The following is a 24,988-nucleotide window of genomic DNA, read 5'->3' as shown; positions in this document are numbered from 1 at the left end:
ACTTTCGCTTTAAAAAGGTGACATCATTGGTGAAAACAGGTGCGGACTCCAAATGTGACACCGGTGAAACTAATGGTTGCTATGGTGACAAAACAAAAGTAAAAAAGCAGGAACTGAGTGTGCAAAAAACAAACAGCACGTTGCCAAACAAAAACTAAATCAATAGACATGAAATGCTTAGGGTACACTTATTAATGATGAGAAATTACGTTCATCTGTGATTAATTTTAAGTTAACCATTAACAAACTACGATTAATCGCGGTTTAATATGTTAATCGTTTGATATATGTTGTATGCATTTGTATATATGTATATACACTGAACTAAAATATAAATGCAACATTTGCTTTTGCTCCCATTTTTCATGAGTTAAACTCAAAGATCAAAAACTTTTACTATATAAACAAAAGACCTGTTTCTCTCAACTATTGTTCACAAATCTGTCTAAATCGGTCTTAGTCAGCATATCATGATTTTCATTACAGCATGATTATTGCACAGGTATGCCTTAGACCAGTGGTTCTCAAACTTTTTTCAGTGATGTACCCCCTGTGAACTGTTTTTTATTTCAAGTACCCCCTAATCAGAGCAAAGCATTTTTGGTTGAAAAAAAGAGATAAAGAAGTAAAATACAGCACTATGTCATCAGTTTCTGTTTTTTTGAATTGTATAACAGCGCAAAAATATTGCTCATTTGTATTGGTCTTTTTTTAACTATTTGGAAAAAATGATGTAAAAATAACTAAAAATTTGTTGAAAAATTAACAAGAGATTAAATTATGAACGCAGATTTCGACACATAGAAGTAATGATCAACTTAAAGAGCTCTCTTTGGGGATTGTAATAGAGAACCATCTGGATTCATGAACTCACTTCTAAACATTTCTTCACCAAAAAATATATCTTTAACATCAATATTTATGGAAAATGTGCACAAAAAAATCTAGCTGTCATCACTGAATATTGCATTGTTGCATTTCTTTACACAGTTTATGAACTTACATTCAAATTTTGTTGAAGTATTATTCAATAAATATATTTATAAAGGTTTTTTGAATTGTTGCTATTTTTAGAATATTTAAAAAAAATCTCACGTACCCCTTGGCATACCTTCAAGTACCCCCAGGGGTACGCGTACCCCCACTTGAGAACAACTGCCTTAGACTGCCCACGATAAAAGGCCACTCTGAAATGTGCAGTATTATCACACAGCACAATGGCACATATGTCGCTAGTTTTGAGATATTGTGCAGTTGGCATGCCGACTGAAGGAAAGTCAACCAGAGCTATTGCCCGTAAATTGAATGTTCATTTCTCTACCATAAGCTGTCTCTAAAGGTTTTTCAGAGAATTAGGCAGTGCATCCAACCGGCCTCACAACCGCGGATGACATGTAACCACACCAGCCCAGGACCTCCACATCCAGCAGGTGCACCTCCATGATTGTCTAAGACCAGCCACCTGGACAGCTGCTTTAACAATTGGTTTATACAACCAATTCCTTTCTGTGCAAACTGTGAGGAATCCGCCAAGCTGTCCTTTGTCACCGATTCTGTTCATAACTTTTATGGACAGAATTTCTAGGCGTAGTCAAGGCGTTGAGGGGTTCTGGTTTGGTGCCCGCTGGATTAGGTCTCTGCTTTTTGCAGATGATGCGGTCCTGATGGCTTCATCTGACCGGCATCTTCACCTCTCACTGGATCGGTTTGCAGCCGAGTGTGAAGCGACCGGAATAAGAATCAGCACCTCCAAGTCCGAGTCTATGGTTCTCGCCCGGAAAAGGGTGGAGTGCCATCTCCAGGTTGGGGAGGAGCCCCTGCCCCAAGTGGAGGAGTTCAAGTACCTAGGAGTCTTGTTCACGAGTGAGGGAAGAGTGGATCGTGAGATCGACAGGCGGATCGGTGCGGCGTCTTCATCAATCAACCAATCAATGTTTATTTATATAGCCCCAAATCACAAATGTCTCAAAGGACTGCACAAATCATTACGACTACAACATCCTCGGAAGAACCCACAAAAGGGCAAGGAAAACTCACACCCAGTGGGCAGGGAGAATTCACATCCAGTGGGACGCCAGTGACAATGCTGACTATGAGAAACCTTGGAGAGGACCTCAGATGTGGGCAACCCCTCCCCTCTAGGGGACCGAAAGCAATGGATGTCGAGCGGGTCTAACATGATACTGTGAAAGTTCAATCCATAGTGGCTCCAAGACAGCAGCGAGAGTCCCGTCCACAGGAAACCATCTCAAGCGGATCAGCAGCGTAGAGATGTCTCCAACGGATACAGGCGAGCGGTCCATCCTGGGTCTCGACTCTGGACAGTCAGTAATTCATCCATGGTCATCGGACCGGACCCCCTCCACAAGGGAGGGGGGGACATAGGAGAAAGAAAAGAAGCGGCAGATCAACTGGTCTAAAAAGGAGGTCTATTTAAAGGCTAGAGTATACAGATGAGTTTTAAGATGAGACTTAAATGCTTCTACTGAGGTAGCATCTCGAACTGTTACCGGGAGGGCATTCCAGAGTACTGGAGCCCGAACGGAAAACGCTCTATAGCCCGCAGACTTTTTTTGAGCTCTAGGAATCACTAATAAGCCGGAGTCTTTTGAACGCAGATTTCTTCAGTAATGCGGACGTTGTACCGATCCGTTGTGGTGAAGAAGGAGCTGAGCCGGAGGGCAAAGCTCTCAATTTACCGGTCGATCTACGTTCCCATCCTCACCTATGGTCATGAGCTTTGGGTCATGACTGAAAGGATAAAATCACGGGTACAAGCGGCTGAAATGAGTTTCCTCCGCTAATGGCGGGGCTCTCCCTTAGAGATTGGGTGAGAAGCTCTGCCATCCGGGAGGAGCTCAAAGTAAAGCCGCTGCTCCTCCACATCGAGAGGAGCCAGATGAGGTGGTTCGGGCATCTGGTCAGGATGCCACCCGAACGCCTCCCTAGGGAGGTGTTTAGGGTACGTCCAACCGGTAGGAGGCCACGGGGAAGACCCAGGACACGTTGGGAAGACTATGTCTCTCGGCTGGCCTGGGAACGCCTCGGGATCCCCCGGGAAGAGCTAGACGAAGTGGCTGGGGAGAGGGAAGTCTGGGTTTCCCTGCTTAGGCTGTTGCCCCCGCGACCCGACCTCGGATAAGCGGAAGAAGATGGATGGATGGATGGATGGCTGTGAGGAATCGGTCTCAGCTCATCTGCATGGTCATCATCCTCATCATACATATTTATGTATACATTTGTATATATCAATCAATCAAAGTTTACCTATAAAGCCCCAAATCACAAGTGTCTCAAAGGGCTGCACAAGCCACAACAACATCCTCGGCTCAGATCCCACATATATGTATACATTTGTATATATATAAATAGTTGTATTTATGTATTAGCAGTGCTTATCACTTTGGCAAAGCAGTGCACACAGCGTGTTATTTGCCAATCTGTGTGCATGGCAATGTGTTGCCACTAGCAGAAACTCAGTGTGTGTCTCAAGCTTCCGTCACAGTTGTCATCCGAAGTACGAGTAAACTCTTTTAACGTTTCAAGCGACAGACACTGATCTTGGCTGCCTCCAGCTCCCTGGTCACTGTGATTGGCAGTTAACACAACTAAAAGAAAATGAAAGGAGAGAGCTTTGGTGAGAGAGGGATAGATTGCTGAAGTGCACACCCTGCAGAAGCCTTAACACAGTGGGGTTGGAATTCAGATCGAGTTACTCGTAGATTTAAAATGCTGGATGGGGGAAAAAAAATCTTCAACAGTTAAGAAAAAAGATTCTTCTTTTCTAGCAATCGCCATGGCCGCGTGTTCATAGCACTTCCTTCCTTTTCCATCTTTTTTTCCCAATCATTCTAAAGCAGGGGTCACCAACACCATCATCTGGCCCGCAAGGACCAGATGAGCCGCCCGCTGGCCTGTTCTAAAAATAGCTCAAATAGCAGCACTTACCAGTGAGCTGCCTCTATTTTTTTTTACATTTTATTTATTTACTAGCAAGCTGGTCTCACTTTTCTCGACATTTTTAATTCTAAGAGAGACAAGACTCAAATAGAATTTGAAAATCCAAGAAAATATTTTAAAGACTTAGTCTTCACTTGTTTAAATAAATTCATTTATTTTTTTACTTTGCTTCTTATAACTTTCAGAAAGACAATTTTAGAGAAAAAAATACAACCTTAAAAATGATTTTAGGATTTTTAATCACATATACTGTATCGTTTTACCTTTTAAATTCCTTCCTCTTCTTTCCTGACAATTTAATAAATGTTCAAGGATTTTTTTTTAAATCGTTTTTTATTGTAAAGAATAATAAATACATTATAATTTAATCCTTCATTTTAGCTTCTGTTTTTTTCGAGGAAGAATATTTGTGAAATATTTCTTTAAACTTATTATGATTAAAATTCAAAAAAAATATCCTGGCAAATCTAGAAAATCTTTAGAATCAAATTTAAATCTTATTTCAAAGTCTTTTGAATTTCTTTTAAAATGTTTGTTCTGGAAAATCTAGAAGAAATAATGATTTGTCTTTGTTAGAAATATAGCTTGGTCCAATTTGTTATATATTCTAACAAAGTGCAGATTTGATATTAACCTATTTAAAACATGTCATCAAAATTCTAAAATTAATCTTAATCAGGAAAAATTACTAATGATGTTCCATAAATTATTATTATTTTTTTTTCCAGAAAGAATCGAATTAGCTGGTTGTTCTCCATTTTTTCGGTCGAATTTTGAATTTTAAAGAGTCGAAATTGATGTTTCAAAATGTAATTTAATTTTTTTTCCTGTTTTCTCCTCTCTTAAACCCTTCAAATAAGTGTTTTTTTCATGATTTTATTCCCTACAAAAAAGGAAAAAAAATGTACGGCGGAATGACAGACAGAAATACCCATTTATATATATATATATATATATATATATATATATATATATATATATATATATATATATATATATTAAAGGTAAATTGAGCAAATTGGCTATTTCTGGCAATTTATTTAAGTTTGTATCAAACTGGTAGCCCTTCGCAATAATCAGTACCCAAGAAGTAGCTCTTGGTTTCAAAAAGGTTGGTGACCCCTGTTCTAAAGAATATCACTCTTTCTTGCACGCCAGAGTCAAATCATTGCCCTCTTCTTGTGTACTTTTTTCTTTCAATGAACACTGATCTATTTTTTCTCAGAACCCATTTACTTAGCTATCAATTATTCTTTTACTCTCAGTGTGTCGTTAGTGGTGCCATCCATCCATCCATCCATCCATCATCTTCCGCTTATCCGAGGTCGGGTCGCGGGGGCAACAGCCTAAGCAGGGAAACCCAGACTTCCCTCTCCCCAGCCACTTCGTCTAGCTCTTCCCGGGGGATCCCGAGGCGTTCCCAGGCCAGCCGGGAGACATAGTCTTCCCAACGTGTCCTGGGTCTTCCCCGTGGCCTCCTACCGGTTGGACGTGCCCTAAACACCTCCCTAGGGAGGCGTTCGGGTGGCATCCTGACCAGATGCCCGAACCACCTCATCTGGCTCCTCTCGATGTGAAGGAGCAGCGGCTTTACTTTGAGTTCCTCCCGGATGGCAGAGCTTCTCACCCTATCTCTAAGGGAGAGCCCCGCCACACGGCGGAGGAAACTCATTTCGGCCGCTTGTACCCGTGATCTTATCCTTTCGGTCATGACCCAAAGCTCATGACCATAGGTGAGGATGGGAACGTAGATCGACCGGTAAATTGAGAGCTTTGCCTTCCGGCTCAGCTCCTTCTTCACCACAACGGACCGGTACAACGTCCGCATTACTGAAGACGCCGCACCGATCCGCCTGTCGATCTCACGATCCACTCTTCCCTCACTCGTGAACAAGACTCCTAGGTACTTGAACTCCTCCACTTGGGGCAGGGTCTCCTCCCCAACCCGGAGATGGCACTCCACCCTTTTCCGGGCGAGAACCATGGACTCGGACTTGGAGGTGCTGATTCTCATTCCGGTCGCTTCACACTCGGCTGCGAACCGATCCAGCGAGAGCTGAAGATCCCGGTCAGATGAAGCCATCAGGACCACATCATCTACAAAAAGCAGAGACCTAATCCTGCGGTCACCAAACCGGAACCCCTCAATGCCTTGACTGCGCCTAGAAATTCTGTCCATAAAAGTTATGAACAGAATCGGTGACAAAGGACAGCCTTGGCGGAGTCCAACCCTCACTGGAAATGTGTTCGACTTACTGCCAGCAATGCGGACCAAGCTCTGGCACTGATCGTACAGGGATCGGACCGCCACAATAAGACAGTCCGATACCCCATACTCTCTGAGCACTCCCCACAGGACTTCCCGAGGGACACGGTCGAATGCCTTCTCCAAGTCCACAAAGCACATGTAGACTGGTTGGGCAAACTCCCATGCACCCTCAAGAACCCTGCCGAGAGTATAGAGCTGGTCCACAGTTCCACGACCAGGACGAAAACCACACTGTTCCTCCTGAATCCGAGGTTCGACTATCCGACGTAGCCTCCTCTCCAGTACACCTGAATAAACCTTACCGGGAAGGCTGAGGAGTGTGATCCCACGATAGTTGGAACACACCCTCCGGTCCCCCTTCTTAAAGAGAGGAACCACCACCCCGGTCTGCCAATCCAGAGGTACCGCCCCCGATGTCCACGCGATGCTGCAAAGTCTTAGTTAAAAGTCAAAGTTAGTGGTGCCATCTGTATCTATGTCATGCAATCTTGTTTTTTTTGTGTGTGAATAGCTATAAAACTGGTTATCCATCCTCTGCATAAAAGACCTAACCTCTACTCTAACCTCCTGCTAAACTGTGTTGCACCTATCGTTAACTCGAAAATCCTCCCCAAAATTTTTTGCACAGCAGCTAAATGTACACAAGTCGCAAAAGTGACCAACACTTTGTTACTAACTATGGATGTTGATGTGGCATCTGTGTTGCTGCTACTTGATCTCAGGGCTGAAACACGACAACTTGCATATTCCGAAAAAATGAATAGAGTTGCTGCATGGAACAAAAATCTACTACAGCCAACGAGTTTCGAAAGACTGGACTGCTGCTTGAAGAAAACCAGACAAGCTCAGAGGCTAAGCAGAACGCAGGAGAAGACTGTGCTCAATCAATCAGTCAATCAAATTTTATTTGTAAAGCGCTTTTCATACATAAAAGAAATGCAACGCAAAGTGCTTTACAAAGTTAAAAACAATACCCCGATGACCCATATACAGAAACCAAACACAAACACACACACACACAACATACACACATCTGCAATTTTATGGACAAATGATTGCATGGCTGAGTACAGAGGAGACATGTGAGTAAACACTATCACGGGAGCCATCTGCACCAGGAGGTCACCAGACCATGGCCACCAGGACACTGACACAAAAGCGCCCCCACAAGCACGGCCGATAACCCCTGAGGCAGATGGCACGTTGGAAAATAAAAATAATCATACTTGTAAAATAGTAAGAAACATGAGTTGAGATAGATATTAAAATGCAAGTAAGACATATGAAGATTAACATAAAAAATAAAATATATACAGTAAATAAATAATAAATAAGTAGAACTAAATACAATCTTGTATAACTAATAGGATAAAAAGTAAAAAATAAATTACTTCAATAAAATAATTAATATCAGGTAAAAGCCAAAACAAAAAGGTGGGTCTCAAGCCTGCTCTTAAAATCATGAACATTCTCTGCAGCCCTGAGGTCCTCCGGCAAGCTGTTCCATAGACGGGGGCCAAATTGGTGGAAAGATGCCATCCCGTAACTTTGTGTCCTGACTTGTGGAATAATTAGGAGATGAGTGCCGGGGGATCTCAGGGTAAAAGCAATTCTGAATGATAAGAAGGCCCTATACCATAAAAGCAGTTCTAAACCATAAGAAGACCTTTACAATTGATCCTGAAACACATGGGGAACCAATGCAGAGATTTTAAAACTGGTGTAATGTGAGCCCGCTATCCAATGACCTCTGCGGAATGCCACTGTATGCTGTGTTACAGACATTGACTTTTGTTACATTTGTGAATAAACTCACACTCGCCTGTGAAAATATGTCATGTTTTAATGTGTACACCTACCTCTTGTCTCAAAGTAGGTGTACCGTCACGACCGGTCACATCACGCTGTGACTTATTTGAAGTTTATTTTGTGTTTTCCTGTGTGTAGTGTTTTAGTTCTTGTCCTGCTCTCCTATTTTGTTGTTGATTGTCATGTCATGTACGGATGTACTTTGTGGACGCCGTCTGCTGCTCCAAACGCCGTAAGTCTTTGCTGTCGTCCAGGATTATGTTTGTGTGTACTATTAGCAGCCAATCCAGCTTTAGCTTCGTTTAGCATAGCCATCCCTAAACTTCAATGCCCTTTCCAAGCCAAGGAATATGGCAAACAATCAGCAGACAACATAAACAAATGGAACTCAGCAGCCAATATTGACAGTAAAAAGTTGTTTTTGCAATTGTTGGATATGAATTCAAACCATAACCAAGCTTGGATTACTATAGCTCTTGTCTCAAAGTAGGTGTACTGTCACAACCGGTCACACCATTACTTGGAGTTTATTTGGTGTTTTCCTGTGTGTAGTGTTTTAGTTTTTGTCCTGCTCTCCTATTTTGTTGTTGATGTTCATGTCATGTACGGATGTACTTTGTGGACGCCGTCTGCTGCTCCAAACGCCGTAAGTCTTTGCTGTCGTCCAGCATTATGTTTGTGTGTAATATTAGCAGCCAATCCATCTTTAGCTTTGTTTAGCATAGCCATCCCCTAAACTTATATGCGTTTTCTGAACCCAGGCATATTTTTCTTCATTTAAAAAAATCCAGAGGCACACCACCAGCAGACAACATAAACAAATGAAACTCAGCAGCTGATATTGACAATAAAAAGTTGTTCCCGCAATTGTTGGATATGAATTCAAATCATTACCAAGCTTGGATCACTAAAGCTCTTGTCTCAAAGTAGATGTACCTTCACCACCTGTCACATCACGCCGTGACTTATATGGAGTTTATTTGTTTTTTTCCTGTGTGTAGTGTTTTAGTTCTTGTCCTGCTCTCCTATTTTTTTGTTGATTGTCATGTCATGTACGGATGTACTTTGTGGACGCCGTCTGCTGCTCCAAACGCCGTAAGTCTTTGCTGTCGTCCAGCATTCTGTTTATGTTTGCTTTTAGCAGCCGGTTCAGCTTAAGCTTCGTTTAGCATAGCCATCCCTAAACTTCAATGACCTTTCCAAGCCAAGGCATATGGCAAACAATCAGCAGACAACATAAACAAATGGAACTCAGGAGCTAATATTGACAGTAAAAAGTTGTTCTCGCAATTGTTGGATATGAATTCAAACCATAACCAAGCTTGGATTACTATAGCTCTTGTCTCAAAGTAGTTGTACTGTCACAACCGGTCACATCACGCTGTGACTTACTTGGAGTTTATGTGGTGTTTTCCTGTGTGTAGTGTTTTAGTTCTTGTCCTGCTCTCCTTTTTTGTTGTTGATGTTCATGTCATGTACGGATGTACTTTGTGGACGCCGTCTGCTGCTCCAAACGCCGTAAGTCTTTGCTGTCGTCCAGCATTATGTTTGTGTGTACTATTAGCAGCCAATCCATCTTTAGCTTTGTTTAGCATAGCCATCCCCTAAACTTATATGCGTTTTCTGAACCCAGGCATATTTTTCTTCATTGAAAAAAATCCAGAGGCACACCACCAGCAGACAACATAAACAAATGAAACTCAGCAGCTGATATTGACAATAAAAAGTTGTTCCCGCAATTGTTGGATATGAATTCAAATCATAACCAAGCTTGGATCACTAAAGCTCTTGTCTCAAAGTAGATGTACCTTCACCACCTGTCACATCACGCCGTGACTTATATGGAGTTTATTTGTTTTTTTCCTGTGTGTAGTGTTTTAGTTCTTGTCCTGCTCTCCTATTTTTTTGTTGATTGTCATGTCATGTACGGATGTACTTTGTGGACGCCGTCTGCTGCTCCAAACGCCGTAAGTCTTTGCTGTCGTCCAGCATTCTGTTTATGTTTGCTTTTAGCAGCCGGTTCAGCTTAAGCTTCGTTTAGCATAGCCATCCCTAAACTTCAATGACCTTTCCAAGCCAAGGCATATGGCAAACAATCAGCAGACAACATAAACAAATGGAACTCAGGAGCTAATATTGACAGTAAAAAGTTGTTCTCGCAATTGTTGGATATGAATTCAAACCATAACCAAGCTTGGATTACTATAGCTCTTGTCTCAAAGTAGTTGTACTGTCACAACCGGTCACATCACGCTGTGACTTACTTGGAGTTTATGTGGTGTTTTCCTGTGTGTAGTGTTTTAGTTCTTGTCCTGCTCTCCTTTTTTGTTGTTGATTTTCATGTCATGTACGGATGTACTTTGTGGACGCCGTCTGCTGCTCCAAACGCCGTAAGTCTTTGCTGTCGTCCAGCATTATGTTTGTGTGTACTATTAGCAGCCAATCCATCTTTAGCTTTGTTTAGCATAGCCATCCCCTAAACTTATATGCGTTTTCTGAACCCAGGCATATTTTTCTTCATTGAAAAAAATCCAGAGGCACACCACCAGCAGACAACATAAACAAATGAAACTCAGCAGCTGATATTGACAATAAAAAGTTGTTCTCGCAATTGTTGGATATGAATTCAAATCATAACCAAGCTTGGATCACTAAAGCTCTTGTCTCAAAGTAGATGTACCTTCACCACCTGTCACATCACGCCGTGACTAATATGGAGTTTATTTGTTTTTTTCCTGGGTGTAGTGTTTTAGTTCTTGTCCTGCTCTCCTATTTTTTTGTTGATTGTCATGTCATGTACGGATGTACTTTGTGGACGCCGTCTGCTGCTCCAAACGCCGTAAGTCTTTGCTTTCGTCCAGCATTCTGTTTATGTTTGCTTTTAGCAGCCGGTTCAGCTTAAGCTTCGTTTAGCATAGCCATCCCTAAACTTCAATGACCTTTCCAAGCCAAGGCATATGGCAAACAATCAGCAGACAACATAAACAAATGGAACTCAGGAGCTAATATTTTCAGTAAAAAGTTGTTCTCGCAATTGTTGGATATGAATTCAAACCATAACCAAGCTTGGATTACTATAGCTCTTGTCTCAAAGTAGTTGTACTGTCACAACCGGTCACATCACGCTGTGACTTACTTGGAGTTTATTTGGTGTTTTCCTGTGTGTAGTGTTTTAGTTCTTGTCCTGCTCTCCTATTTTTTTGTTGATTGTCATGTCATGTACGGATGTACTTTGTGGACGCCGTCTGCTGCTCCAAACGCCGTAAGTCTTTGTTGTCGTCCAGCATTATGTTTGTGTGTACTACTAGCAGCCAATCCATCTTTAGCTTTGATTAGCATAGCCATCCCCTAAACTTATATGCGTTTTCTGAACCCAGGCATATTTTTCTTCATTGAAAAAAATCCAGAGGCACACCACCAGCAGACAACATAAACAAATGAAACTCAGCAGCTGATATTGACAATAAAAAGTTGTTCTCGCAATTGTTGGATATGAATTCAAACCATAACCAAGTTTGGATCACTAAAGCTCTTGTCTCAAAGTAGATGTACCTTCACCACCTGTCACATCACGCCGTGACTTATTTGGAGTTTATTTGGTGTTTTCCTGTGTGTAGTGTTTTTAGTTCTTGTCCTGTGATCCCATTTTGTTGTTGATTGTCATTTCATGTGCGAAAGTACTTTGTGGACGCCTTCTGCTGCTGCACACGCCGTAAGTCTTTGCTGTCGTCCATCATTCTGATTGTGTTTACTTTTAGCAGCCGGTTCAGCTGTAAATTTGTTTAGCATAGCCATCCCTAAGCTCCAATGCCTTTTCTTGCTTTTTTAACATTTTTGGTTTAAGCATTAGATACCTTTTTACCTGCACACTGCCTCCCCCTGTCGCCTGTTTTGTAGATGTTCCAAACATCCACAAAGCAATTAGCTACCTGCTGCCACCTACTGATATGGAAGAATATTACACGGTTACTCTTCCGAGCTCTGGACGACACCAACACTCAACAACCGCACATTTGCGGACTATAACTACTGGTTTGCAAAAAATCATTTTAACCCAATTAGGTGAAAATACATCATCTCCCACGGCACACCAGACAATATCTCACGGTACAACAGTGCTTGAAAAACACTGGTATAGACAGCAAAGACGGAGCATTATGATGAGTCAGTTTAATGACCAAAAGACCACTGCTGGTATTTTTGTTTCCTGCCTAATAAGTAAGTTATATACTCGGTGGATTATTATTGAATGAACACGGAGATGTTCAATTAGACTGCGTGAGGGAGAAAACGTCATTCATACAATCCAATGTGAGTGCCCACTGTGTCATGTATACCACTTTTGGCTTTTGTACAACAAAGTACTTACTTCAGATCCTGGGAAGGTTCTGCCCTCACATGAGACGTCTGTACCGAATGGCTAAACACCACCCCTTCGGAACCTGTGAAGGATGACGACACATGTTTAGACTAAAAGATACATTTGTTAAAAACAATGTTATACCGTTAAAAGGAATTGAGTATGGATATATATATATATATATATATATATATATATATGTCTTGATTGGATTATCCAGAGAATAGTGCTCGATACCGTGGTAGAGCGCAATATGTAGGTGTGGGAAAAATCCTCTCCTGATGATTAAGGGAACCCCTCATGAAACAGTTCTGTAGAGACGAAGTGGTCTTGTGATTTTTCCCACACCTACATATATATATATATATATATATATATATATATATATATATATATATATATATATATATATATATATATATATACATATATATATATATATATATATACATATATATATATATATATATATATATATATATATATATACATATATATATATATATATATATATACATAGATACATATATTATACACACACACACACACACACGCACACACACACACACACACACACACACACACACACACACACACACATACATATTCCTCGCACACTAATTGACTTAAAGAGCGCACATGTCACGTCATCGATGCTAAAATGCATTTTTAGATTTTTATATATATATACACAGATACATATATTATACACACACACACACGCACACACACACACACACACACACACACACACATACATATTCCTCGCACACTAATTGACTTAAAGAGCGCACATGTCACGTCATCGATGCTAAAATGCATTTTTAGATTTTTATATATATATACATAGATACATATATTATACACACACACACACGCACACACACACACACACACACACACACACACACACACACACACACATACATATTCCTCGCACACTAATTGACTTAAAGAGCGCACATGTCACGTCATCGATGCTAAAATGCATTTTTAGATTTTTATATATATATACACAGATACATATATTATACACGCACACACACACACACACACACAGACACACACACATACATATTCCTCGCACACTAATTAACTTAAAGAGCGCACATGTCACGTCATCGATGCTAAAATGCATTTTTAGACAATATGATTTGCCTTAGTGGCAGGGAGATGGTAGAAAATGGACTAGAAAGGACAGATTTAAAAAATAATAATTAAAGAAAACAAAAAAAACTTTTTTTTTTTTTTTTTTAACTTGGGACTTCCCGCGGGCTGGATTTTGGGGACCCCTGTCATATGTGTTTGGAACAGATAACTGTATTTATGTTTTTGTAAAATTTGGTGATCGTTTGACCTTTTGGACCAAAAATGTAAATATCACTGTGAATGCATTTTAAAAATGAGGCTTGAATAATTTTAAATGCAATTTTATATTCTTCTTATGTTCGTATTATATGTTACATGCAATACCTTTCTCTTTGATTATTCTATATTTCCCCCTGTTATCTGGATAATGTGTGTATGCATGTGTGTATTTGCTGTGTGCTGCTGAGAATCGGGAACAACCACACAAAGACGGAAGCAGAAAGAAGAGCGCACCTGTCACTCTGAGTCTTTCTGTGCCGATGCTGACCTCCTCTTCATCTGCGGAGAAAAGGAGTCTATCCCCGTCCGCGCTCTTCACCTCAAACCTCTGACACTGGACCTCCACCATTTCTGAGCCTAAGAAAGTGGAAGGAAAAAAACGGGGGCTTTGAGTCAGGGATTCGGCGCGGAGGCGTACGTAATGCAACACGAAGACGATTCCATGTTAAAACCCCCAACAGAATCATTTGAGCGTGAAGGTTTAGCTTGAATGAAACATGAAGAATATGAACAATGAGTAAGTTGTTCACTCAAGCATACAACATCTTCTAAAGCCGAATCCAAAGAAATACTCCCAAAAAAAAATTATATGTATGCACCAGTGGCGGAACAAGCCAGAGCTGGGCCGGGGGGTCGGGCCCCAGGACGGAACCCCTTAAACCATAACAATAAAGCGCATCCTGACATCATTTTGAAATATTCACATGCCTCTCTGGGTTTACCATAGGCAAGCTATAACCAGGTTTTGAAAAGTTAGCCAGAAATGTGCATTTTCCCAGACATTCATTCATTCATTTCATGTTTTATTTATTTCCTTCATTTATGTGCATTTTTGATCAATAGACAATTAAACTTTAATAACTAATCTCATATTTACACACCTATAGTTGAGAAGGAACAGGATGAAGAAAATCTTATATTTCCTGCCCCCTTCAACATAATACGTAGTCTTTCTTAATGGATAGCCCAGATTCACAAGCATACAAACCAAACAAATGCAGCCAAATATAATGAAAACTTACAAAAATAATAATAAAAAAAAACAAGTGCAAACTTCATAAAGTACAAACCGAACAAAAAAGTAATATACACCTCACGGGATAATACAAAACAAATACAAAACCAGACAAAAAAATAAGCAAAATAATAAATATAAAGCAAAATGTACACACTTCTTATTTTGTCTTTATATATTTTTTTCAATGTATTTATATTCTCAACATACTTTTACTTTATATTTATAGAGAAGAAACATTACTTTTATTCCCCTCCATTCAGCTCGCTACTCGCTACTGATTTTCATCGATCTGTTAATGCGAGCTTTGTTTGGTTTGTTAGACAGACCTTCAAAGTAGGATCCATCACATGCCTGCGTTTCACCAATCAAATGCAGTCACTGGTGACGGTTGACTCCGTTTCACCAATCAAATGCAGTCACTGGTGACGGTTGACTCCGTTTCACCAATCAAATGCATTCACTGGTGACGTTTGACTCCGTTTCACCAATCAAATGCAGTCACTGGTGACGGTTGACTCCGTTTCACCAATCAAATGCAGTCACTGGTGACGGTTGACTCCGTTTCACCAATCAAACAGAGCCAAGCGGTCACATGATTAACTGCACACTTTTTAAAAACATTTTTTATAAACCTTTATTTATAAATTTCAACATTGACAAACAGTTAAAAATAATAAAGTAAGTACAAAAACAGTACAAAACAGTATAAAAAACGTACAAAACAGCGCCAGGGGGTTGCAAATTTAAAGTAAATAAAATAGAATGAAAAAAAAAAAATATATATATATATATATAAAATAAACAAAGTGCAAAGCCATAGGCTCACTCAATCTCAGTAAACAACTAAGATTTGGAACACGGCACTATTGTTTTCACAGCTTTTTGGTTGCTATAAGTAGAGTGTTTTAATGTAGGGTTCTAAATCTTTTTTAAAGGCACAAAAAACGGGTCGGGTATTGAGAAACTTACATTTATGAATATAAAACTTGGCCAATAGTATCATGAGCTTGCAAAGGTAAAATTCATTTTCAAATTTGTGTTCAATACAGTGTAAAACCAAATATATATTATTTAATATATATTATTGTTTTTTAGTTGCTTAAGAGATATTCCTGGCTGTGAATTTGTTCATTGCTATTTTTATGTTTTTGTGCATTACTTGTTGCCGTCATCATTAAACGAACAGGTCACTCATCAGTTACTCAGTACTTGAGTAGTTTTTTCATAACATACTTTTTACTTTTACTCAGGTAAATATTTGGGTGACTACTCCTTACTTTTACTTGAGTAATACATCTCTAAAGTAACAGTACTCTTACTTGAGTACAATTTCTGGCTACTCTACCCACCTCTGCTTATATATGACTTTTTATTGTGTTGAATTAAGTAAAACTCCCTCCCTTCCAGCACGGTGTGACAGGGGTTAGTGCGTGTGCCTCACAAAATGAAGGACCCGGGTTCGATCCTGGGCTAAGGATCTCTCTGTGTTGGGTTTGCATGTTCTCCCCGTGACTGCGTGGGTCGGCTTCCTCCCACTGGGGATAGGTTGATTGGCAACACTAAATCGGCCCTAGGTATGACTCAATCAATCAATCAATCAATGTTTATTTATAGAGCCCTAAATCGCAAGTGTCTCAAAGGTCTTCATAAGCCACAACGACATCTTCGGTTCAGAGCCCACATAAGGGCAAGGAAAAACTCACAACCCAGTGGGATGTCAGTGTGAATGACTATGAGAAACCTTCGAGGGGACCGCAGATGTGTTGTCTATACGTGTTGGCCCTGTGATGAAATGGTAACGCAGCTGAGACAGGCTCCAGCACCCCCTACAACCCCGAAAGGGGCAAGCGGTAGAAAATGGATGGGTGGATGGATCCCTCCCTACCCCTACTCCAATGTCTCCCCGGACCACTATCTTCTATCACTCGGCTCTTAAGCTATCAAGAGCATCAATTAGACCCTGTCAGTCACAATCAAACTTTCTTAGCCACCGTCAATCTGAGAGTAGACTCTTCGTTTCCAACCCTTGTAGACTTGGACTGACTCATCCTAGAGTGAAGCGTGTTACAAACGAATGCGCAGACTGAGGGATTGAGTTTGCCCAGAAAACGGAGTGACGGGAGAAGGAAGGAGAAGAGACGTCGGCGGAGAAAGAGAGGCTGGTTTGAATTGGAGATGTGCTGTGCTAGTTGCTATCTCAGACATCCAGCCCGTAATATACGCAGCTCCTCGAGCGGCGTTCCCTGGATTGGAGCAGCTCAGTAGATTTTGAAGGATGTGTGTTTTATTCACACCACTTATTTCTTTAGGGCAGATAAACAATTCTGGTAGAAGCTGGAGATCCATGACAGTGCAAAATTGGATAAATATATTACATTTGGAGGGAAATCGGGGAAAAGTCTGGAAACAATATACCATCATTCTGTTCAGGGTTGGTACTTTTTGTTGCATTCCTGTATTTTCCTTCTTCCCAGTCTAGCCCTAGCTCTCCTTCTGTCTCTCTTGCCTCGGTTGTCATGGTAACAGAAGAGGTCTGGTTGCAATCACTGCTGGCTATGTAAATGATTTGCCTGCACCTGTTTGTTGCTGGTTCTTGCAGTCGAGTTTATCTGCAGAGTGAAAAGGTGCCGGACGGCTCTGGGTCAGTCTGCGTTCTCAGTGAAGGCCTCACATCTGTGGGACTCTTTGCCACTGGAGTTAAAGTCACAGCCGGACAATAAACTTTTCTCCACAAAACTGAAAAAGAGGCTCAAGTGTGAGCACTCAAAGTTCCATCCTTCCATTTTCTACTGCTTATTCCCTTTGCGGCCTCGGGGGGCGCTGGTGCCTATCTCTGCTTCAATCGGGCGGAAGGCGGGGTTCCTCATCGCAGGGCCAACACAGATAGACAGACAACATTCACACTCACATTTGCAAACTCGGGCCAATTAGTGTTGCTAATCAACCTATCCACAGGTGCATGTCTTTGGAGGTGGGAGGAAGCCGGAGTACCCCGAGGGAACCCACGCAGTTACGGGGAGAACATGCAAACTCCACGCAGAAAGATCCCGAGCCCGGGATTGAACCCAGGACTACTCAGGACCTTTGTATTGTGAGGCAGACGCACTATGGCCTCTGCCACCGTGCTGCCGTAGTATGGACAAATGGGGCGAATTATTTTCAATGTGTTTCTATTTTTGTACTTTTTTTTACAAGTTTTTTAAAAAGGTTTTCAAATTAGCCTGTGGCTATAAGTCTTATGTACTTTGACATTGGTTACCTATGGGTGGAAATGTTTAATTGTACTGTCCCTGTCAAATAAATACTTGAATGAACGAACGCTTACCGGCCACGCAAACTATCCCCAAGTCCTTTGGTTCAGGCCGCCCTCTCCCAGTGTGTCTCCATCAGTGGTGATCGGCACCCTTGCGACTTCTCCTCCTGACTCCGCTGGAAAATTATTACGACATGGGCAATTGGAAACTTCTGGCCTTTGTATTTGCTTTGTGGAGTTGAGGCACTTACTGGAAGGTTTGGAGCAACCTTTCACCAACTTCACGGACCATAAGAATCTGGCCCACCTGCGCTACGGCCAAATACTGAACCCCAAACAGGGGTTCAGTATTCCGCTCCAAGTACCACTCCATCTTGACGTTTTGCCCTGGCTCCGATAATGGCTGCATTCTTCTGAAGTGAACAATACCCGCCCATAGACTCGTTTTCTGCAGTCTCGGATCCTCAGGGGTTTACAGTGGAAGAGGCGCCCATGGACTCCTCTGCACCGGCCACCCGTGTTGCTTGCCAGCTATTTGTGCCTCATGAGATCCGTCCTTAGGTACTGTCCTGGGCGCAGAGCTTTAAACTGGTCTCTCCCGCTCCAGGTTACCAAAATGTTTTGGTAACCTGGAGCATCCAAAGTTCCTTTCACTGGAACTAAGGGGCCGAGCACACCTCCTGAAAGACAACCTTGCACCATAATTCCTCCTCCACCAAATTTCACAATCGGCACAATCCAGTCCGAAATGTAGCGTTCTCCTGGCAACCTCCAAACCCATACTCGTCCATCAGATTGTCAGATGGAAAAGTTTGATTTATCCCTCTAAACTGGTTTCTCCCGCAGGGGTGAATCATACAATATTCCTTCTGGCAAAGCGTTTTTCCGGGGTCTTCCATGAAGATAACGACCAGGCCACTTACTTTAAAGTGTGTCCACAGTAAGTTTTTCCACCAGGCACTGGCTGGACTCTGTCGGCTTTTGAGTATTCCCTCCTGTCCCTACTCACCTTGAATTTTGTTGTTGGACTTTCAGCCTCCAATATAAACACATTTATTTTAAGTTGTACTTGTATAGCACTTTTCTACCTTCAAGGTACTCAAAGCGGTTTGACACTACTTCCACATTTACCCATTCACACACACATTCACACACTGATGGAGGGAGCTGCCATGCAAGGCGCTAACCAGCACCCAACAGGAGCAAGGGTGAAGTGTCTTGCTCAGGACACAACGGACGTGACGAGGTTGGTACTAGGTGGGGATTGAACCAGGGACCCTCGGGTTGCGCACGGCCACTCTTCCACTGCGCCACGCCGTGGTGGACAGGTTCTTCAACGGTTCACTTTTCTGCGCTACCCAATCTCCTGTCCTCCCTGCAGACTGCTGATCTCTTGTGCCAACATGTCTTTCAGATTCATGGTATTCCCATTAATGTGGTCTCTGACAGGGGTTACCAGTTCTCATCCACTTTCTAAAAGACTTCTTGCAAGACTTCAGTGTTTTAGTGAGATTGTAAAGTCATACCTGAAAGTCGGAGGGCTGCTGTGAACGCCATTGTCACTGAGAGAAGCCAATGGAGTAGCCAAGATTTTCTGCCTGCCTGTCCACCTGATACACCCCCCACCCTCCATATTGATACTCATTCGTTCTGCCTTAGGGAATTTATCTTGCCAAGCCGACTATGGGTTTCAACCACCTGTCTTCCTGTTATTGGAGTTAGAGTCCACACTCAAACGGCTTGGCTCAACACTCGGGCTGGTTTAGTCTGCTCTCAAGGCAAAATTGGTGGTTGCCGAACTGCCATTGCCCTCCAGGACCGGATTACAAGCCGGGACAAAGGGTATGGCTATCATCTGGGAAACTGCCATTTTAGACAGATTTTCGCAAGCTTCAGCCTATATCAGGGGTCGGCAACCTTTACCCCTCAAAGAGCCATTTTGACCCGTTTCACAAAATAAAGAAGACAATGGGAGCCACAACCATTCTCGCGAACATCTGCTTGTGGTCACCCAGATAACAATAATAAGGGCGTGCTATGAAGCCATTGCTTTTAGCAACCTCTATAACATGTACAAACAGCTTGCCAGTCCAGTAACATGTTGTATGCGGCTTCCGCAGACACACGTACACGACTGCAATGCATAGTTGTTCAACAGCCATACAGGTCACACTGATGGTTGTGATATAAACAACTTTAACACTCTTATTAATATGCGGCACACTGTGAAACCCACACCAAACAAGAATGACAAACACATTTCAGGACAACATCCTCACAGTAACACATTATAAACGCAATATAACAATTCCTCAGAATCCCATGCATCCATGACTCTTCCAGGCTATATTATACACCCCTTTAGCACCAAGGGGTTTGCAGTGGAAGAGGCGCCCATGGACTCCTCTGCACCGGCCACCAGTGTTGCTTGCCAGCTATTTGTGCCTCATGAGATCCGTCCTTAGGTACTGTCCTGGGCGCAGAGCTTTAAACGGGTCTCTCCCGCAGGGGTGAATCAAACTAAATGTTTTGGTATTCTGGAGCATTCAAAGTTCCTTTCACTGGAACTAAGGGGCCGAGCACATCTCCTGAAAGACAACCTTGCACCATAATTCCTCCTCCACCAAATTTCATAATCGACGCAATGCATACCGAAATGTAGCGTTCTCCTGGCAACCTTCAAACACAGACTTGTCCATCAGATAGTTAGATGGAAACGTTTTATTCATTACTCCAGAGAACACATCTACACTGCTCTAGAATCCACTGGTGGCGTGCTGTGCACCACTGCATCCCACGCTTTGCATTGGACTTGGTTATGCATGGGTTGGATGCAGCTGCTCGGCCATGGAAACCCATTCCATGAAGCTCTCTGCGTACTGTACGTGGGCTAATTGGAAGGTCACATGAAGTTTGGAGCTATGTAGAAACTGACTGTGTAGAAAGTCGGTAACCTCTGCAGCATTTGCTGACGCCATCTCCGTCAGTTTACGTAGCCTACCACTTTGTGGCTGAGTTGCTGTTGTTCCCAAATTCTTCCATTGTCTTATAATATAATGTAATAAAAAGTTTCTATATTTAAGTAAGCTAAAACATTTGAGGCAAACGTTAAATTGTAAATGTTGTCGCGTGTAAAACAATTCAAACTGAACTGTTCTGTTGACTAATTTATGTTCCGTAATTAATGAACTGGAGAAATTAAAACGGTCCCCTAGTAAGCTTTTACTACCGCACATTAAAGTATTAGAGAAATGATTAAGTTATACGAGTGTGCCGGAATTTTAATTCAAGGCTTTAAATGTGAGTTTGCAGCTATGAAAGCTATGTGCGTGAGAAGGATCGAACAGAAGAAAGGACAGAAAGATCAAAAATAATTAAAGAAAACACAGGAACGCATGTTTATACATCCAAACAGGCTCAAATTAATTCTAATTAAAATCATCCTCCCTGTAATTATGTTGTCCTCCTACATTTACCTTCATATTTTAATAAGCGTGCGCCATTCAAGTAAACAGGAGTTTGGCCTTGCAAGTTACTGGCATTTACTAATAGCAACATTAGGAAAAAAAAAGTAGTATTAATCAGACTTCAGCCGCCTTGCACTAAATGAATGTTTGTTTTATGACTGTTTATAGGATTTCCTTTGCTGCTTTTAATGCTTTGCTGAGCCCGGTTATGGGCTTAATGGCTCATCACTGTTCACCTTTGAGAAATTGGAGTGGAGCCTAGACTCTTCATTCACAACTGTTGGGAGGAAAAGGTTAGTGGGACTTTTGGACTTGTCAGCAGCGCATGAGTAATACCGATATTTTACAAGAGCAATAAAGGCGGGCTTAAAATCCATCAATATTTGTTGTCTTTATGATCACTTTAAATCCACCTGTCAAAATTCCACTTCAAAATATGAAACAAATCTTTCGGTTTTATTGGATGGGTATAAAGTATAAACCTTTAAACACAAATTGAATACGCTAGAACCTGATGCACGGTATATTCAAGCACTTCTGTAATTGTTGTAAAATTATACTGGGGAACCTGTAAAGAAGAGCACGTTTAAAGGGATTCCAATTGTCTTTTAAAGGCCTACTGAAATGAGATTTTCTTATTTAAACGGGGATAGCAGATCCATTCTATGTGTCATACTTGATCATTTCGCGATATTGCCATATTTTTGCTGAAAGGACTTAGTAGAGAACATCGACGATAAAGTTTGCAACTTTTGGTCGCTATTAAAAAAGCCTTGCCTGTACCGGAAGTATCAGACAATGTGCGCGTGACGTCACGGGTTGTGGAGCTCCTCACATCCTCACATTGTTTACAATCATAGCCACCAGCAGCAACTGCAATTCGGACCGAGAAAGCGACGAGTTCCCCATTAATTTGAGGGAGGATGAAAGATTTGTGGATGAGGAAAGTTAGAGTGAAGCACATAAAAAAAAAAGAAAAGGCGACTGCCCCAGGCGTCGGCAGTGGGACCGTTTCAGATGTAATTAGACACATTTACTATGATAATTCTGGAAAATCCCTTAACTGCTTATTGTGTTGCTAGTGTTTTAGTGAGATTGTAAAGTCATACCTGAAAGTCGGAGGGCTGCGGTGAACGCCATTGTCTCTGAAAGAAGCCAATGGAGTAGCCAAGATCACAGCTGCCTTTTTGACAGCTACAGGAGGAGGTCGCATAATCCACTCAAGACTCCGGTAAGAGCCGACTTAATATGACAATTTTCCCATCCAAAAACTTGCTGGTTGACGTAGAGAAACATGTTCGCTTCACCGCTCTGTGTTAAAGCTTCACAACAAAGAAACACCGGCTGTGTTTTGGTTGCTAAAGGCAGCTGTAACCCGCCGCTTTCCACCAACAGCATTCTTCTTTGACGTCTCCATTATTAATTGAACAAATTGCAAAAGATTCAGCAACACAGATGTCCAAATTACTGTGTAATCATGCGATGAAAAGAGACAACTTTTAGCCGTAAGTGGTGCTGGGCTAATATGTCCACTACAACCCGAGATGTCACAAACACGCGTCATCATCATTCCGCGACATTTTCAACAAGAAACTCCGCGGGAAATTTAAAATTGTGATTTAGTAAATATGTTGCAATGTTAATATTTCATCATTGATATATAAACTATCAGACTGCGTGGTCGGTAGTAGTGGCTTTCAGTAGGCCTTTAAGCATTTTTATGCGTTTTCTCATTCATTCATTGGGATGTATTTGGGTCGAAGGTGAGCTGGAGCCTATCCTAGCTGACTTTGGGGTAGGGTTGTACGATATACCGGTATTAGTATAGTACCGCGGTACTAATTAATCATATTCCGTCCTATACCGCCTCTGAAAAGTACCGGTCCATGACAGAAAAGGGAGAACGGACACATGTTGCACTAAAAAACTAGTTATAACACTGAAAACCCCACCGGAAGAGGTGCTTTAAGACATGGCTAACTAGCTAGCGGCTAAAGTCCAGCCTCAGTCGGCAGTGTTTTAGCTACTTCTAAATCACTAATCCTGGTCTCCATGGCGACAAATAAAGAAAGTTTCTTACAAATATCATCCCTGCAGGACAAGGAATAGCTAAACATGCTTCACTACACACCGTAGCTCACCGGCGTCAAAATGTAAACAAACGCCATCGGTGGATCTACACCTGACATCCACTGTAATGATACCAAGTACAGGAGCGTATCTAGTCGATGCTACTATGATTACGTCAAAAGTTTTTGGCATCACAACATTTTTCTTTCGTTTTAAAAAAATATATATTATGTTTATAAACTCAGGAAATATGTCCCTGGACACATGAGGACTTTGAATATGACCAATGTATGATCCTGTAACTACTTGGTATCGGATTGATACCCAAATTTGTGGTATCATTCAAAACTAATGTAAAGTATCAATAATAAGTGATTAATACATATAAACATAAGTGCAGATAGAACATGTTAAAAGAGAAAGTAAGCAGATATTAACATTAAATAAACAAGTTTATTAATTAATAATTCATTTTCTACCACTTCTCCTTAATAATTTTTTGCAAAATAATAGAATGGAAAATCTTGCCGATTGTGTTGTACCATATGTCCCGGCAAGAAATCTGCGTTCAAAAGACTCCGGCTTATTAGTGATTCCTAAAGCCCCAAAAAAGTCTGCGGGCTATAGAGCGTTTTCTGTTCGGGCTCCAGTACTCTGGAATGCCCTCCCGGTAACAGTTCGAGATGCCACCTCAGTGGAAGCATTTAAGTCTCACCTTAAAACTCATTTATATACTCTAGGCTTTAAATAGACCTCCTTTTTAGACCAGTTGATATGCCGCTTCTTTTCTTTTTCTCCTCTGTCCCCCCCTCCCTTGTGGAGGGGGTCCGGTCCGATGACCATGGATGAAGTACTGGCTGTCCAGAGTCGAGACCCAGGACGGACCGCTCGTCGGGACCCAGGATGGACCGCTCGCCTGTGTATCGGTTGGCAACATCTCTACGCTGCTGATCCGCCTCCGCTTGGAATGGTTTCCTGTGGACGGGACTCTCGCTGCTGTCTTGGATCCGCTTTGAACTAAACTCTCGCAGCTGTGTTGGAGCCACTATGGATTGAACGTTCACAGTATCATGTTAGACCCGCTCGACATCCATTGCTTTCGGTCCCCTAGAGGGGGGAGGGTTGCCCACATTTGAGGTCCTCTCCAAGGTTTCTCATAGTCATCATTGTCACTGGCGTGCCACTGGGTGTGAGTTTTCCTTGCCCTTTTGTGGGTTCTTCCGAGGATGTCGTAGTCGTAATGGTTTGTGCAGTCCTTTGAGACATTTGTGATTTAGGGCTATATAAATAAACACTGATTGATTGATTGATTGATTGAAAATGAGAAAATAAGTTACTGCATATGCCAGTAGACTAAATTAGGAGCTTTTGTTTTGTTATTTACTAACAAAAGACAAGTTGTCTTGTATGTTCA

The 24,988-nt window shown here is 41.7% G+C and overlaps 1 protein-coding gene across 2 annotated transcripts in view; it reads right to left on the bottom strand.

Moving 5' to 3' along the window:
* The window catches only part of LOC133538702 (zeta-sarcoglycan-like), a 466,471-nt gene that overhangs the window by 128,371 nt on the left and 313,112 nt on the right, over nt 1–24,988 (bottom strand). Inside the window, exons 4-5 of one of the 2 annotated variants that reach the window (XM_061880418.1) lie at nt 14,001–14,123; nt 12,408–12,480 (exon numbers count right to left, since the gene is read on the bottom strand). In XM_061880418.1, the coding sequence (XP_061736402.1) occupies nt 12,408–12,480; nt 14,001–14,123 (196 nt within the window). The remainder of the gene's footprint in view (nt 1–12,407; nt 12,481–14,000; nt 14,124–24,988) is intronic. The other variant, XM_061880419.1, reaches the window with a different exon arrangement.

This window comes from Nerophis ophidion, linkage group LG20 (genome assembly GCF_033978795.1).
Source record: "Nerophis ophidion isolate RoL-2023_Sa linkage group LG20, RoL_Noph_v1.0, whole genome shotgun sequence".
Lineage (NCBI taxonomy): Eukaryota > Metazoa > Chordata > Actinopteri > Syngnathiformes > Syngnathidae > Nerophis > Nerophis ophidion.
The sequence above is the reverse complement of the archived record's forward strand: the minus strand, read 5'-3'. Positions and strand labels throughout refer to the sequence as shown.